The sequence below is a fragment of the Centruroides sculpturatus genome, unplaced genomic scaffold (genome assembly GCF_000671375.1).
Source record: "Centruroides sculpturatus isolate CEXI.00-Female unplaced genomic scaffold, Cexi_2.0 scaffold182, whole genome shotgun sequence".
Classification (NCBI taxonomy): domain Eukaryota; kingdom Metazoa; phylum Arthropoda; class Arachnida; order Scorpiones; family Buthidae; genus Centruroides; species Centruroides sculpturatus.
In genome coordinates this window covers 55296-70196 of record NW_019384651.1, presented here as the reverse complement: position 1 = coordinate 70196, position 14901 = coordinate 55296, and the positions used below count along the sequence as shown (strand labels likewise).

Genomic DNA, 14901 nt, shown 5'->3' with positions numbered 1-14901 from the left:
CTACCGTGTTTCCCCGAAAATAAGACAGTGTCTTATATTAATTTTTGCTCTGAAAAATGCGCTAGGTCTTATTTTCAGGGAATGTCTTATTTTTTCCAGGAAGAAGAATTCACATTTATTATTGAACAAAAAAATTCCCAAGTCGAACTTAGACGAGAGTGACGTATATCCGGTGTTAAAAAGTTAAAAAATTTTTTTTTGAAATCTTAAGTGTTTTAAAGATGCAAATTATATCTGTTTGTTAAATACTAATATTTTTAGATGTAATTTGTGTAATTACATCTAAAAGTATAATTACCTTTAAACTGTACAAGGAATAGTTATATTTTATTATTTTAATTTCATCAATAGTATATATTTTAGATATCTGTGAAATAAGTAGCAGTATTAAATATTATTGTTTGTTTGAAATTTTTATTGATAGAGTTTGAATTTAATGACTTTATATTGTTGCAGTATCAAACTGTTATTTTACATTTAATCTTTTTTAATTAAAAAAATGAACATTATATTTAGATAATTTTTATTAGTTATAATAGAAAATTTTTCTTAAAAACTGAATATAAATTGTTAAATCAGATTTTCAAAAATATTAAAAGTTATCTCTTTGGCATAAGATTTAATTATATAAAAAAAGTTTAAAAATTTGTATTTTATTTTTCTATTAATAGATTTATTTTGGTATAAAGATTCAAGTTTATCATCATCAGAAGTTTACTTATACCAATAATAGACAGACACACACACACTAAAATACATTGATCTGTCCAAGGTTCACTTTCTATCCATTTTTACTTGTTTGAAGTAAAGTTGTGTCTTAGGACTGAGTAAGGGATATGGTGCATCAATTTTGAGTTTTACTGTATTGCTTAGTAATCATATCAGTTCATATAGTCTTTGTAAGTAATGAGAATTTAAATTCCTTTTTAATCTTTAAAATGCCTTTAAGATTACATTATTATGCAACATTAAAATGAATAGTTATTGTATATGTGGAAAGCTTTGAAATAGAGCTGCCAAGCATTGTCCATTTCATGGCATTTATAAACTAGATAGAATTGATTATTTAAAAAGTTTACACTTTATAAAAACCAATTTAAAATGCAATTTCAAAGTCGTGGTGCATCTTAGAATTGAGAAAATAAGGTTTATCTATATGATAAAGCTATTATACTTGGTTTCACTGAATGACTGACTCACTCTTTCATTCACTGATATGAAATCGTTGAATAGAAGCAGTCTTCTTATAAGAAAACAGAAGTGTATTTGAAAGGGAATGTTGAGTATATCATCAGAAAATCTGAAATCTTAAAAAAGACAGATATTTTTGAACTTTTCTATTCATGAAATTTTCAGTAATGAAATTGTATAGTAATGAATACAGTAATGAAATTGAATGTTTAATTACATTACTGTATTTGATTGATAAATTTTTAAAAACNTCATTTTTTATCCTAAACTTTTAAAGGACATGTTGATAAGATTATTAAATCTCTAACTATTCATTGTGGAATTCTTTGGCATTTTTGCAAAACTTTCCTCAAAAACAGTCTTACGATCCATTTATTTTGCCAATATTCAGTCACTATTCAATTATTGTCTGTCAATATGGGCTATGGCTGTCTCTTCCTATTTACAAAAAGTATTTCTTATTTTAAATAAGCTCTCTAATCTTACTTTTATCCCTAATGCTAAAGTTGCTAGGTCCAGATTTGGAATTCCCAGTTTTACCAAATGTATCAAATACTTTGACCATTTACTTTTATACAAAATTCTTGTATGGTTCCATTTGTTCTGATTGGCTGTGCCTAAGAGTTCTGTCATGAGTTACCCATAGCCAAACTTTTTTTTTCCCCATCTTTTAGGCTTTCTGTTTCCTTCAGATCATTTTTCTGTTGGTCTGTTCAAAATATGGACTATGTGGAACAATATCTACATGAAGATTTTCTACATTTTAAACACATTTGTAATTGGTTACTTTATATATTATAATCTTTTGTTTTTATTTATGTATATTTTTTCATGTATATTGATTTTTATTCTTTATTTGTATTTAATATTTTATTACAGGCATTATTTTTGGGGAGGATATCAATCCTCTTGTAATGTTTCCTTTTGTATATGTGATAAAAAAGGATTATATAGATTATATAATGTCATTCCAAAGTATATATATACAGTGGAACCTCTAAATTCGTAATATTTGATATTTGTCACATTTTGATGACTTTTCCCCCCCCATATTTGTCAGTATTTTCTGTATTCATCATTATTCCCAACACTGATAGTGATGCTACAATCGCATGCATGTGCTGATCAGCTAGCCGTGTTAGCTTAGTGTTGCCAATTTAGCTAATTTTTTGTTAGATTTAGTGGATTTATGAACAATCTAGCTATGCAAATTACCTAAATTATAATGGGCTAGCTATTTTTATAATGCTATCTAGATATAAAAAATCAAACAATTTTAATGAAAACAATATGATTTGAATATATTTATTAAAATGTCTAGCTATAAATTTGAATATTGAATTGGCAACACTATGTCAGCTAGCTGTAGTTAATCAGTCTGCTTTGTGCAGTCGTCGTGTGTGTTCTTGGTTTCTTGTGTTGATTATTTTCAAAATCTCAAGTTCCAATGGCTCCAACAAAGTGCACTGAAGAAAAACAGAAAAAGAACAGCTGTTAGAACAATAGAGATAAAAAAAAATTATTGCTAAGTCTGAAAATGGACAATGTAGAGAGGTTGCGGAAGTTTTAATTTCTAAAATGTGAACATCGAACGTTGAGTGATGCCATCTTGTAAGCCTAGAAGTTTGATAATGGCATTTGGAATGTCAAATATTATTCCAATGATGTTCCAAATTCTATTATCAAACTTCTATGCTTACAAGATGGCGGCGCTCAATGTTCGATATTCATGTTTTAAAGATGAAAACTTTGGCCGCAACCTCTCTAGTGTTTCCAACTTAGCCAAAGAATTTAATATGCCGAGATCATAATTGATCTCTGATGGAATTACCTAATGTTTTAATTGATGGTATGTCTTCTTCTAAACAATAATAACCTTACTCTTCTTCCCCTTCTACCACTATACTGTATTTAGTAAAATAAAGATAAAGTTTTTCAAACAAAATTTTTATTCTTATATCTTTTTTAGGATGGGAATGGATTAATTGAATATCAGTTATTTATTATGAGAAAAATTGTTTCTATATTTGTCATTTTCCATATTCGTTGATCCTTAAGAACATATAATGACGAATATAGAGGTTCCACTTTATATATTTAAAATAATATTTTGTAAATTAACTAAATGTAATTAATTTATATTCCAGATTAAATAATTTTTAATTTTATTAAACTATCTTTATTAATAGTATTTTCTGTGTATAGCTTAATTCCATATATTTTTTGTTTCCAGAAAAAGAAGATGGTAATTAGAAATAAATAATTTTTGTACAGTAGCTTCTGCTTTTCAAGTAATGTATTTAATATTTTATGTATTATAATTAAAAGAAATTGTGTTAAAAATTGGAATGAAACATAATGCAAAATCAGTATTTATTTTCTTTTATCTTAGTTTTCATTTATAGATGAATATAATGAAAATGTAAATATCATTATCTTTGCTTATAAATAAGATCATCTTTATGAAAAGGTTGTGGATAACTTTGATATGTTATACATAAATACATACGTACATACATACAGACTTCAGAAAAATTTCCAATTAATAAATGCTATGAATTTTTTCAGGTCACTCAAACTAGTTCATTGCCATACATCTGTTTTCACAACTTCAAAATTTCAGTTGTAGATTTGCCTTACTTTTTAAAATCACTTTTGTATATGTTTAAAAAATCTAAATATAAAAATATGACACCAATGAAAACTTTATTAAATAAAGATTTATTTAATTTTTAAAAACAAATTATTAAAATAGTTCTAATTTTATATTGGATATGATATTTAGTTTTTTAATAAAGTTTATGTAAGATCCAATGAAAATTTAACTAATGGTTGATTTTCTTTTCTTGGATTTTCTATATAAATAGACCAAGTGTGATTGTTGATATCAAATACACCTAAAAATATTATAAATTGAGTTTGAGAAGAATTGAAAGTTAAAATAACGTTTTTATATAAACTAAAATATTTAAGAATTATTATCCTGTGAAACTTACCCACTGCTAAAGTTTTAATGATATCTTTTTCTCCATAATTTCCTGAACGAAAAAACTTGTATTCAGGATCTGACTCATCACTTAGTATATTAATCAAATTTTTTATATTTGTTGGATTTGGAAGTTCACAAAATTTAGCTTCTCTTCTCACTGAACTTAAATCAGCTTTTTCTTCTATTTTAATTCTTTGATATCTAACATTTACATGAGGAAAAAATGAAACAATTAACTTTTATATAATAAAAGTAAATAAACTAAATTTTTCTTAAATTTTCAATTGCACAATTAAAATTATACTTATTTTAAATAATTATTTGCAAGTAAAGTGTGATTTTTATATACTATAAAATTGATTNTATTCCAATGATGTTCCAAATTCTATTATCAAACTTCTATGCTTACAAGATGGCGGCGCTCAATGTTCGATATTCATGTTTTAAAGATGAAAACTTTGGCCGCAACCTCTCTAGTGTTTCCAACTTAGCCAAAGAATTTAATATGCCGAGATCATAATTGATCTCTGATGGAATTACCTAATGTTTTAATTGATGGTATGTCTTCTTCTAAACAATAATAACCTTACTCTTCTTCCCCTTCTACCACTATACTGTATTTAGTAAAATAAAGATAAAGTTTTTCAAACAAAATTTTTATTCTTATATCTTTTTTAGGATGGGAATGGATTAATTGAATATCAGTTATTTATTATGAGAAAAATTGTTTCTATATTTGTCATTTTCCATATTCGTTGATCCTTAAGAACATATAATGACGAATATAGAGGTTCCACTTTATATATTTAAAATAATATTTTGTAAATTAACTAAATGTAATTAATTTATATTCCAGATTAAATAATTTTTAATTTTATTAAACTATCTTTATTAATAGTATTTTCTGTGTATAGCTTAATTCCATATATTTTTTGTTTCCAGAAAAAGAAGATGGTAATTAGAAATAAATAATTTTTGTACAGTAGCTTCTGCTTTTCAAGTAATGTATTTAATATTTTATGTATTATAATTAAAAGAAATTGTGTTAAAAATTGGAATGAAACATAATGCAAAATCAGTATTTATTTTCTTTTATCTTAGTTTTCATTTATAGATGAATATAATGAAAATGTAAATATCATTATCTTTGCTTATAAATAAGATCATCTTTATGAAAAGGTTGTGGATAACTTTGATATGTTATACATAAATACATACGTACATACATACAGACTTCAGAAAAATTTCCAATTAATAAATGCTATGAATTTTTTCAGGTCACTCAAACTAGTTCATTGCCATACATCTGTTTTCACAACTTCAAAATTTCAGTTGAGTGGATATTCTATATTATTAAGGCAAGTGTTTAAATTTCAAGTTTCAATTAAAAATTTTTAAATGTAAAAGGGAATCATTGATTTAAAAATTCCAATTTATTTTTTCATTTATAAATTATTGATTTTCTATATTGGACAAATAACTGTTTTACATCATTTTTGTTTGTTGGAATGTCTTTTATCTAAATCTGAATTTACTTTACAATTAATTGTGGCCATAAAAGTGAAAAAACCAAACCATACTATAAGTTACATTTAGCATAGTTTCCAATAGTACATGTAAACAAAAGTTTGTTGAACAAATAATGCTATTATATGTACAGAAAGCATTTATATTAATAAATATTAAGAAAACAAAAAATAAACAGTAAATTTTTATTAGTGCATAATAATTTCTGTCCCAAGAAAGTTTTGATTATTGGCTNTTATTTTGAAAAATGACATAACATTTTAAATTTCTATTACAAGATTTAATTATTTTTTGTTATTGCATTTAATTTTATTTTTATTGCTGTAAGATTAATTGCTATTGATTTATTTAGTTATATCATTATATAATAATTTATATAGTAAAAATTTCCATTATATAAAGTTTAAATAATTTTGGTTGTTATAGATGCATGGTAATTTTCAATGAATTCTTATATAAATTGAAAATGTTGGGAAGAAAAATTCTACCTATTTGTTAAGCAATAACAATAAAACTTCCTGCAATATTTTTAATATTTTCAAAGCTACCAATAATTGTTTAGATATCATGAGAATTTTATTTTTTGAATTTACAGTGTCACTAATAAATGCAAATATTAATTTTGTATGTAAAATTCAATTTGATAGACGTATATATTATTTTTTTTTAAAGTAAAATGTATATATATATTTATTCCATCTTTCCATTTTATTACATATAAAAAAGAAAATCAAAATTTTAATAAAATAAAAATTCTGTGATCATAACAGTGAAATCTATTTCTTTCAGATCAATATTACAAAAGTTTGCTATTCTAATACATTTTTTTACAACTAAAGAATAAAACATTGAAAACAATATATTTAGTATATTTAGAAATTTTACATTTTTATTAGTCAAGTGTATTCCATAGAATTAAATTTAATCTTGTTTTAAAAAAGTTTAAAAATTCCAGGACAATATATTTGATATTACAAAAATGAAGATTAAGAAAATTTGGTTATGTGTAGGCAAAGAAGAGACTATAAAGAAAGGTTGATTGATTTTACTACCATTGATTGTGTTTTAACAGTTGGGATGGATGGAATAACTTTAAAATGTTTTTTGTATTAGTCTTCATTTTTTTAATGTTTTTTGTTTTTCATTTAAGAATATCAACAGGTTCCTATACAGAACTAAACAAATAATGATCCCTAAAGGAGTCAGGTAACTTAACATGCACATTTTGGAAACTATGTTCATGCAATCTCTTTTATACTTGAGACATCTGATCCACTATCTCACCAATAAGGTATGATTTATGACTACTTCATATGCCTGCTCTGAAGTTCTCAGGTGCTTCAAAATTCTGTTAAGTAACTTTCTGAAGTTTTACATTCACATCTTATACTATGGATCTTTCTATTTTGAGAATTGTCAAATTCACAAATTTGGAGGATCCAAAATAAAGACAGTTGGTAATAATAATAATGATCAGAGCTAGGGTAGGACTAATAATTATTTCTACTCTAACTCAGGACTTCTGCCACGTTCTAAATTAAACACACTCAATTTGAATTCTATGAAACATTGTCATGATACTCTATTCAAAAGTTTTTGTTGTGCTCTAAAAAGTAATAATATAACATAAGACTCCAATTATTGAACAGATTTTTTTCATATTTATGTATAATTTTTTTTAAATTTATATTTAATTATTGAAAGAAACAATGAGAGAGAATGAGTTACTTATATAATTGAGTTATTACACAGTGCAATTATATAAGTAACCTATTTTTTAAAATTGAAAATATTTAAATTTTTTGTTAATGAATTAAAAATTTATCACAATGAAAATAAGAATTAGTTTGAGATCAAACCTTTGATAGAAAATGGGACATGTAATGAGGTTTATGAAAAGAGATCTGGAGTAATCCTTACCCATCTGAGGATTGGACATACTTGGCCGACTCGTCAATATTTTTTGAAAGGTGATGACCAGCCAGTATGCCACTATTGCAACTATACTCTAAGTGTAAAACACATATACTGTGCATTTGTTCTGCTTTTGAGAAGAGTCATAGATAGCATTTTGGATATGCAAGTCTGACAGATTTTGGGCTAGAGGCTAGAACTTGATAAGCTACTGGACTTTCTGAAAAGTCACTAATATGTATAAACAGATTTGATTGTTTATTTATTTTTTACTTTTATATATCCAGTTGTTTTGTTTATTTGTACTGTTTCATATGCTTGTTATTGTTTTTTGTTACTAATATTTTATATTATATATATATTTAATTTTGCAATTTCACCATTTGACATGGTGCAGCTTGGCCTATATGGCTCTTGTGCCAAAAAACTCCAACCAACCAACAAAAATTAAATTAAATTTCCATTTAACTAAAAAATATATGAAAATAAAAATATTGAATGGATCTGTTTTTTATGTGAAGTAAATATTTTTACAGTTTTTCTTCTTGGATAGATATGTGATTCATATGATAGTGATATTTATTAAATGAAGAGGTCTATTATCTCATATCTTTATTAATATAGAGTAAATTACATTAAAATTGTATCTAATTCTTCTATTTGTATAGTTGTTATGTGAGAATTGAAAATCTGTGTACTTATGTTGATTATTATTTTAAAATGAATTATATTTCATTTTATTTTATTTACTTATTTATAATGTATATACATAAATTATATGTATACATGTTATTTTTGTTTGTCTATTTATCAAATGTATTTTTGTAAAGTTTTGTTTACATCAAAAATTTGAATGTTAATTATTTTATAATAATTATAAGATTTATAAAATATAATATTTTTGTTTACCTATTACAGTGTAAATTCCAACTGCTTTCAGGGATTTTATAAATACTAGTTTCAGATTCTTGTTTTGTGTAGGAAGGAGCTATCTCAATATTATACATTGAAATATCTTTGGAATTATTAATATACACCAGATTTATCCTGTAAAAATGAATCTAAATATAATACAAGATAAAGCAAATATGATAGTTATATTTAGGTCTTGTAATGTAATAAATACCCAAATCCTTCGCCACATCCTATTCCACATCCTTTTAATAAACTAATTGCTTCTTCTAGATTTTCAGCTCCAAGAAGAGCTCTACAATAAAAGTGGCATGCTATAAAAAAAATTTTATACATTTTTAGAGAATGAACTTTAAGTATAATATTATAGTAATTAGAATGATTTCATATATCAGTTCAAAAAATGAAATGTTGATAGATGAAATTAAACTCAATAAATGAAGTAGTAATACTAAAGACATTAATTTAGTGTTCTAAAGGTATGATGATTATAGGAAGAAAAGCTAATTTGAAATGTTTGCAAATTCTATTCGTAAAGTAGAATTCAATTTCTTTGAAAGGAGAATATCTGCAAAGTAATGATAACTAGTTCATTTTTCATTGAGTTTTTACAAAATGTAGCCTCTTGTTATATTATGCATGCAGGGAGATAAACAAAATACATCAGATAGTGCAAGAAAGTAATGTATTTATCTATTATTGGCTAATATTTTTTACATTCAGAAGACAAAAAGATAATTTAATATATCTAAATTAACAATATAACAAGGAGCTAATGTATTTACAATGATGATAATATCCTTGTTTATTAGCAACAAGAACAGATTTAGTATATTTATATATACTGTAAGTTAACTGTTTATTCAATTGCTATTAAACAGTATTTATCATATTACAGTATAATGGTATAGTTTATAAAAGCTTGAATTTTAGCTGTCATAATACTTATAGAGAGATTATCTAACTTTTTTCATTAAAATTTTCCTTTTCTTAAATAAACTTTGAAATATATTTTTTTAGGGTAAATAAGATTTGATTAATAATTCATTGAATCTCATTTAAAATATCACATGTGACAGACGAATACTTACAAATTCTCCCACTTATAGTAGGCTTAGGCCAAAGTATATTGACACTATGAATTAGTCCATGTTTATTATATCCCATACAATAACCTGGAAGATCTCCAGCATAACAGTATGCTGTAAATTTTTCTTCTGTTTTATTCCATCTCTTTCCAACTTGACTATCAATTATATGTGCATTTACAATATATGTATAATTTTCAGTTTCTGGGAGTGCATCTTCATTATGTCCTAAATAAAACTAAAAAAGACATAGAAAATATAGTTTATGTTAGAGGAAAAAATTATAAATAAAAATAACAGAAATATAAAAAAGTTATATTACATTATTTTTAATGTTCATAAGAATGGAACTACACCCTGTCTTTCCAGATTTAATGATATCTTGTTCATTGTGTGTTATTATTCCATCAATATGAATTAAAAATAACTAAAAAAAAACAAACAAAATTTAATTTTTATTTATATTATTATTTTTTAGCACATTGAAAATTATAATACCTTATAAAATGGAACATCTGCTCCATCTGATAAGCCTCTCAGTTCTTCTATATATTGAGGGAAAACATTTTGTGTACATAATAATGTTTCTTCATATTCCTGCATAGATTAACTTGTTTGTATAAAATTATATATATATATATATATAAACTCGCAGATTAGATAGATAGATATTTACCTGTTTTCCTATTTTGCTTTCATAAATGGGTAATAAAGTATCATTTAGATATGAAAATGTTTTAAGAAAATCTTGTATAATATTTCTAAAATTCCAACCCTAAAATGTTTAAATATTTTAATTAATATATAATTACAAACTTTGATTTTATATTTAAAGTGTATATAGAATACATTAACACACACAATATGTCACAATTTACAAATATAAATATTTACTTATAACTTAGAAAGTAATTTATATCAAAGAAACATTTTATTTAAAATAATATATTCAAAATTTCTTAATAATGTCATATATATATATTTTACAACTTTTTGAAATCTTATGTGGAGAAAGTATAAAAGATGGTTCTGATACCTTGACTCAGCTTTAATAACTATTTGATTTATTAATTATAATATCAAATTCTATTTAAATTTGACATAATAATTAATTAAAATATTTTATAATAATAATTTATTTATATACATAGTGAAAACTCAATTATCCAAACTTGATAGGACTAGGAGTCTTTCAGATAAACAAAATTGTGGATAATCCAGAAATTTGTTTGCTTTTGTGTTCATGCACAATGCTTAACCACTCTGCAGTGATCAACAGATATACCTGTCAAGGGCAATCACATGACACTGGAGAACAACGTTGATTTCCGCAAAAAAAAAAAATTCACATAAAAAGGAATTATGTGACAAAGAAAGATTTTTCTTTACTAGACATAACTGTTTAAAAATTCTTTTCTGAAACGGAAACAAGAAAAACACGTGGGAAAATTCTTAAAAATTTTTCCACGTTTATTCTCCACTACATCGTGATAGCGCCATATCTGACTAACCCTCTCTACAAAGGTTAATGTGCACCAACATTGTGATATGTGATCAATCACTGTGCATTTAAAGTTTAATGAACTACAAATACTGTAATGCAATTATTGTATTTGAAAGTAAATTAATTTACTCAAAATCAAATATAATGACCTAGTTTTGCAGTGCTAAATTGACAGATGACATAGTAATTTCTAGTTACACGGAGAATTTGTTTTCTGTGTATTATACTCTGTGGTATGAATAATGCTATGATACATGTTCTAGGTTTTTTATTTTTTTTTTAAACAAATTTGGATAATCTCGAGTTTTTGATAAGCATGCTTCAGATAATTGAATTTCTACTGTATTTTTAGATTATAAAATTAAATTTTTAACAATGTTTACACATTTTAAAAAATATACACTTAATTTACAATGATATTAGATATTTTGGTCCCCTACTGGGTTATGCTTTTTTACTGTTAAACTCACTGCTATGGTGCACTACTGGAGTTACAGGGTAATGAAATGGATATAAATAAATAAATTTATTGTGTTCAAATGAAAATGGGTAGGATGATGCATTTTTCATAATTTAATAGCATTTCAGGTAGGTAATACTTAGATCCCATTATTCATTGATGATTATCATCATTAATCATACTTATGTTATTAGAAGTTATTCCAGAATATACTGAACATACAATATAGTCAACAACAATAGTTAAAAACAAAATGGAACAAACAACAAACAAAATTCTTGGATAGAACTGATGATTAAGAAATTGGAAGAGTATAATGTTATGTGTAGTGTTGCCAATTAACATTTTTGTTTAAAGTAGATGAATGTAATGTTGTAAATTTCATTCAATGAAAGTAAAATTAAATTAAATTTAAGGCAATTAAATGTAAAAGTAATGAATATGAGACAATGTAATTTTTAAATTTAAATCTTTTATTAGACATGTGGCAATGTTATGTCTGTTTCATCAAAAATGGTATTAGAAGTTGGCTATAGAGTTCTTTCAACTCCATTATTGTAACAGAATTTGAGGACAGCTAAACATCAATTATCTCAATGGTAATTAAACACATTGCTAATCATAACTATCACTATACATGGATATTGCCGGTTATTAGTGTAAGCATGTATTATTTTGTGAGCTAAAAGCCAGAGATGCTATCAAGGGTATCTTGAAATAGGAGAAGAAACATTTTGATTAATGAATTTCTTGTTTTATTAGACATATACTGAAATTTGTTTTACCCTAGTGAAATATATAAAATGTAACAAATGTGAAAATTGCAAATGTATGTTTTGTTTCAATGTACTGGTATTTATCAATACATTGAGACAAAACACCAAAACCATTTACAGCACAAAGAGTTTGTGTAGTAATATGAATTGATAAGTAGTAATTAAAGTACAGTATAGAGCCTAAAATGCAATATATTCACTAGCCATAGATGATGATAACAGCATCAGAATGCTTTATATTACTACACTGTTGAACACCAGTCTTGAAGTAAAAGTCAACATGGTATTGGAAAGAATATGGTCGTTTCTGTAAAAGTCCACTTTTAAACATAGGAAACGTCATCAAGTTACAAAATCTAGGTAAGGAAAATTGATGATAAACAAGAGATTGAATTTTCTAGATTATATTTCTGTGATTCAATTAAATATTGAGTAAGATAGGTCAGAATATTTTGGACAGTTTTTCATATTTAGAAGAAGGACATATCTAAAAGCTATTTTATGCCTGTGGTTTGTTCAGCTTCATTCAGTAAAATGTCCTCTCTTTCTAGAGGACAGGATCATGGGCGGTAGTCCCTTGGATCCCGACGTCCCCATTACTAGCATAGGATGAGAGAACTGACAATGTATAGACAGGATATTATATCATTATACTTTAATAAAAATAATTTGATCAGAAGTTAAAAGTTATCTATAACTTTTAATCAATTAAATAACATAATTTATCAAATTATTTTCTAATATTTTTTCACTAATTATTAATATGGTGATATCTTGAACTATAACTATCTAATTTGAATTGAAATAATGTTTCTTTTTTAAATTAAAAATGATATAAATATATTAATTCTTCATAATGTGATTTTTATATATGACCATTTTAGCATTCGATCTATTACAATAATAAGTATTTCCAATTATTAAATACACAGATAATGAATTTATAAATAGGAATTAAATTTGTAATTCAAATTTTTTTTTTTAAATATATGAGTATCACATACTAAAATTTGTAAAATTAAGTAAAAAGATTTTTCTGTAGCAACAATTCAATATTTATACACAAAAGGGGTGTTTCTAAGTAGCAAATCAGCTAAGTAAATAAACCAAAGATAATTGTTTAATATGAAACAGATTATGCCATTGGTTTATTTACTTAGAAACTTAGAAACATCCAAGATTTAATTCTTACAATCAAAAAAATTAGTTTTATAGAAATGATTTTATTTAACTGCATTACTGATTTTTTTAAAGTAGCAAGTTGAAAGAATCCATTAACTAGAGTAAAACAAAAAAAAAAAAAAACTCTTACATTTTCATTTATCATTACATCTTGTAAATTATTGTTTATATACTTAAAATAGCCATGTTTATAAATTGTTTTTAATGTATTAAATCCAATATATAATAATGATATCGTATGATAAAGATTTATATAAAATCTTTCATTTACAAGAAATAATCGTAATCTATAAACTCAGGAAACGTTTTAGTTAATATGGAATCAACCAGAGGAAGTCAGCTATATCGTGCGAATATTTTTAAATATATAATATGTAATTAAATCTCTTTACATCTAAGTTCCAGTTTCTCTGAAACATTCTTATAAAATATACTATTTCAGATGAAATTATTATTCTGATATAAACAAACATCATATGAGAGCAAACCAGATCTTTCCAATGATATAAATGTATTTTTAACTTACTATTTCATATCCGACCTCGTAATGAGTTCCTCTCACGTATAAAACTGGTAATTTATTCCTTTTCTCGCTCATTTGATTTAACTGCAAAAATTTGCAAAGAATCCAATCACTTCCTCCTAATTCATCAAGAAGTTCCACTGTATCATGTGATTTTTGACCAATAAACACTCATCTGGAAAGTAGATGATTTCTAGTTACAGAACAATCTGTTGATTACACCTACCACGAATACGTTTTGCTTCGTTCAGCATCCATGACTTGTATCTTGCTTTATAGGAAATCGATTTCGATTCTGCTAACGCCGCAGGTTGTCGTAGTTATAAATTACAACATAACACACACACACACACGTATATATTTGCACAGGTATAGAATGCAGTATCCAGATAATTATAGTAGCCTATATCCTGCAAAATATAGGGTTATGCTTGTATTTTTATTGCTATAAGATAATATTATTGAACGTAATATTTATTATACTAAGATCAAAATAAAGTTTGCGCTATTTTACTATTTAAAAGTTAAACCGTTGCCTTTAAAATCATAAAAATAAAAGTAAGTCTTGCAAAAAATTAAATAATAATAATTTAAGAACAGATTAAAACAAAATTTTATTCTGATAAAAGTTAGCATTTCATCAAGTTTTAATACATAATTTAACTCGTAAGTCAGTAAAATATATTAATTTTATTCAGAATAAACGAAAAGTATACAGGAAATAAAGCAGGCTTAATATATTTTTTTATGCTTTATGAATTCATTTTTAATTTTTAAAATATTGTTACTCGATTGCGAAATCAATACAAACAATATGTATCCAGAAGGTCGTACG

General features: G+C 24.9%; 1 protein-coding gene across 2 annotated transcripts; it reads right to left on the bottom strand.

Moving 5' to 3' along the window:
* Positions 1–3951: 3951 nt before the first annotated feature.
* Positions 3952–14589, bottom strand: LOC111626288. Of its 2 annotated transcripts, none has more exons than XM_023369608.1 (9): positions 14070–14589; positions 10298–10313; positions 10120–10218; positions 9944–10048; positions 9625–9859; positions 8748–8847; positions 8531–8668; positions 4188–4381; positions 3952–4088 (listed from the first exon to the last, which is right to left on the bottom strand). In XM_023369608.1, exons 1-9 carry the CDS (start codon positions 14075–14077, stop codon positions 3991–3993), a joined length of 993 nt encoding a protein of 330 aa, XP_023225376.1. In that variant the 5' UTR covers positions 14078–14589; the 3' UTR covers positions 3952–3990. The 2 variants fall into 2 exon arrangements, with proteins under 2 accessions (XP_023225376.1, XP_023225374.1); XM_023369606.1 differs by having other exon boundaries at positions 10298–10396; positions 14070–14588.
* Between the last annotated feature and the right edge of the window lie 312 nt (positions 14590–14901).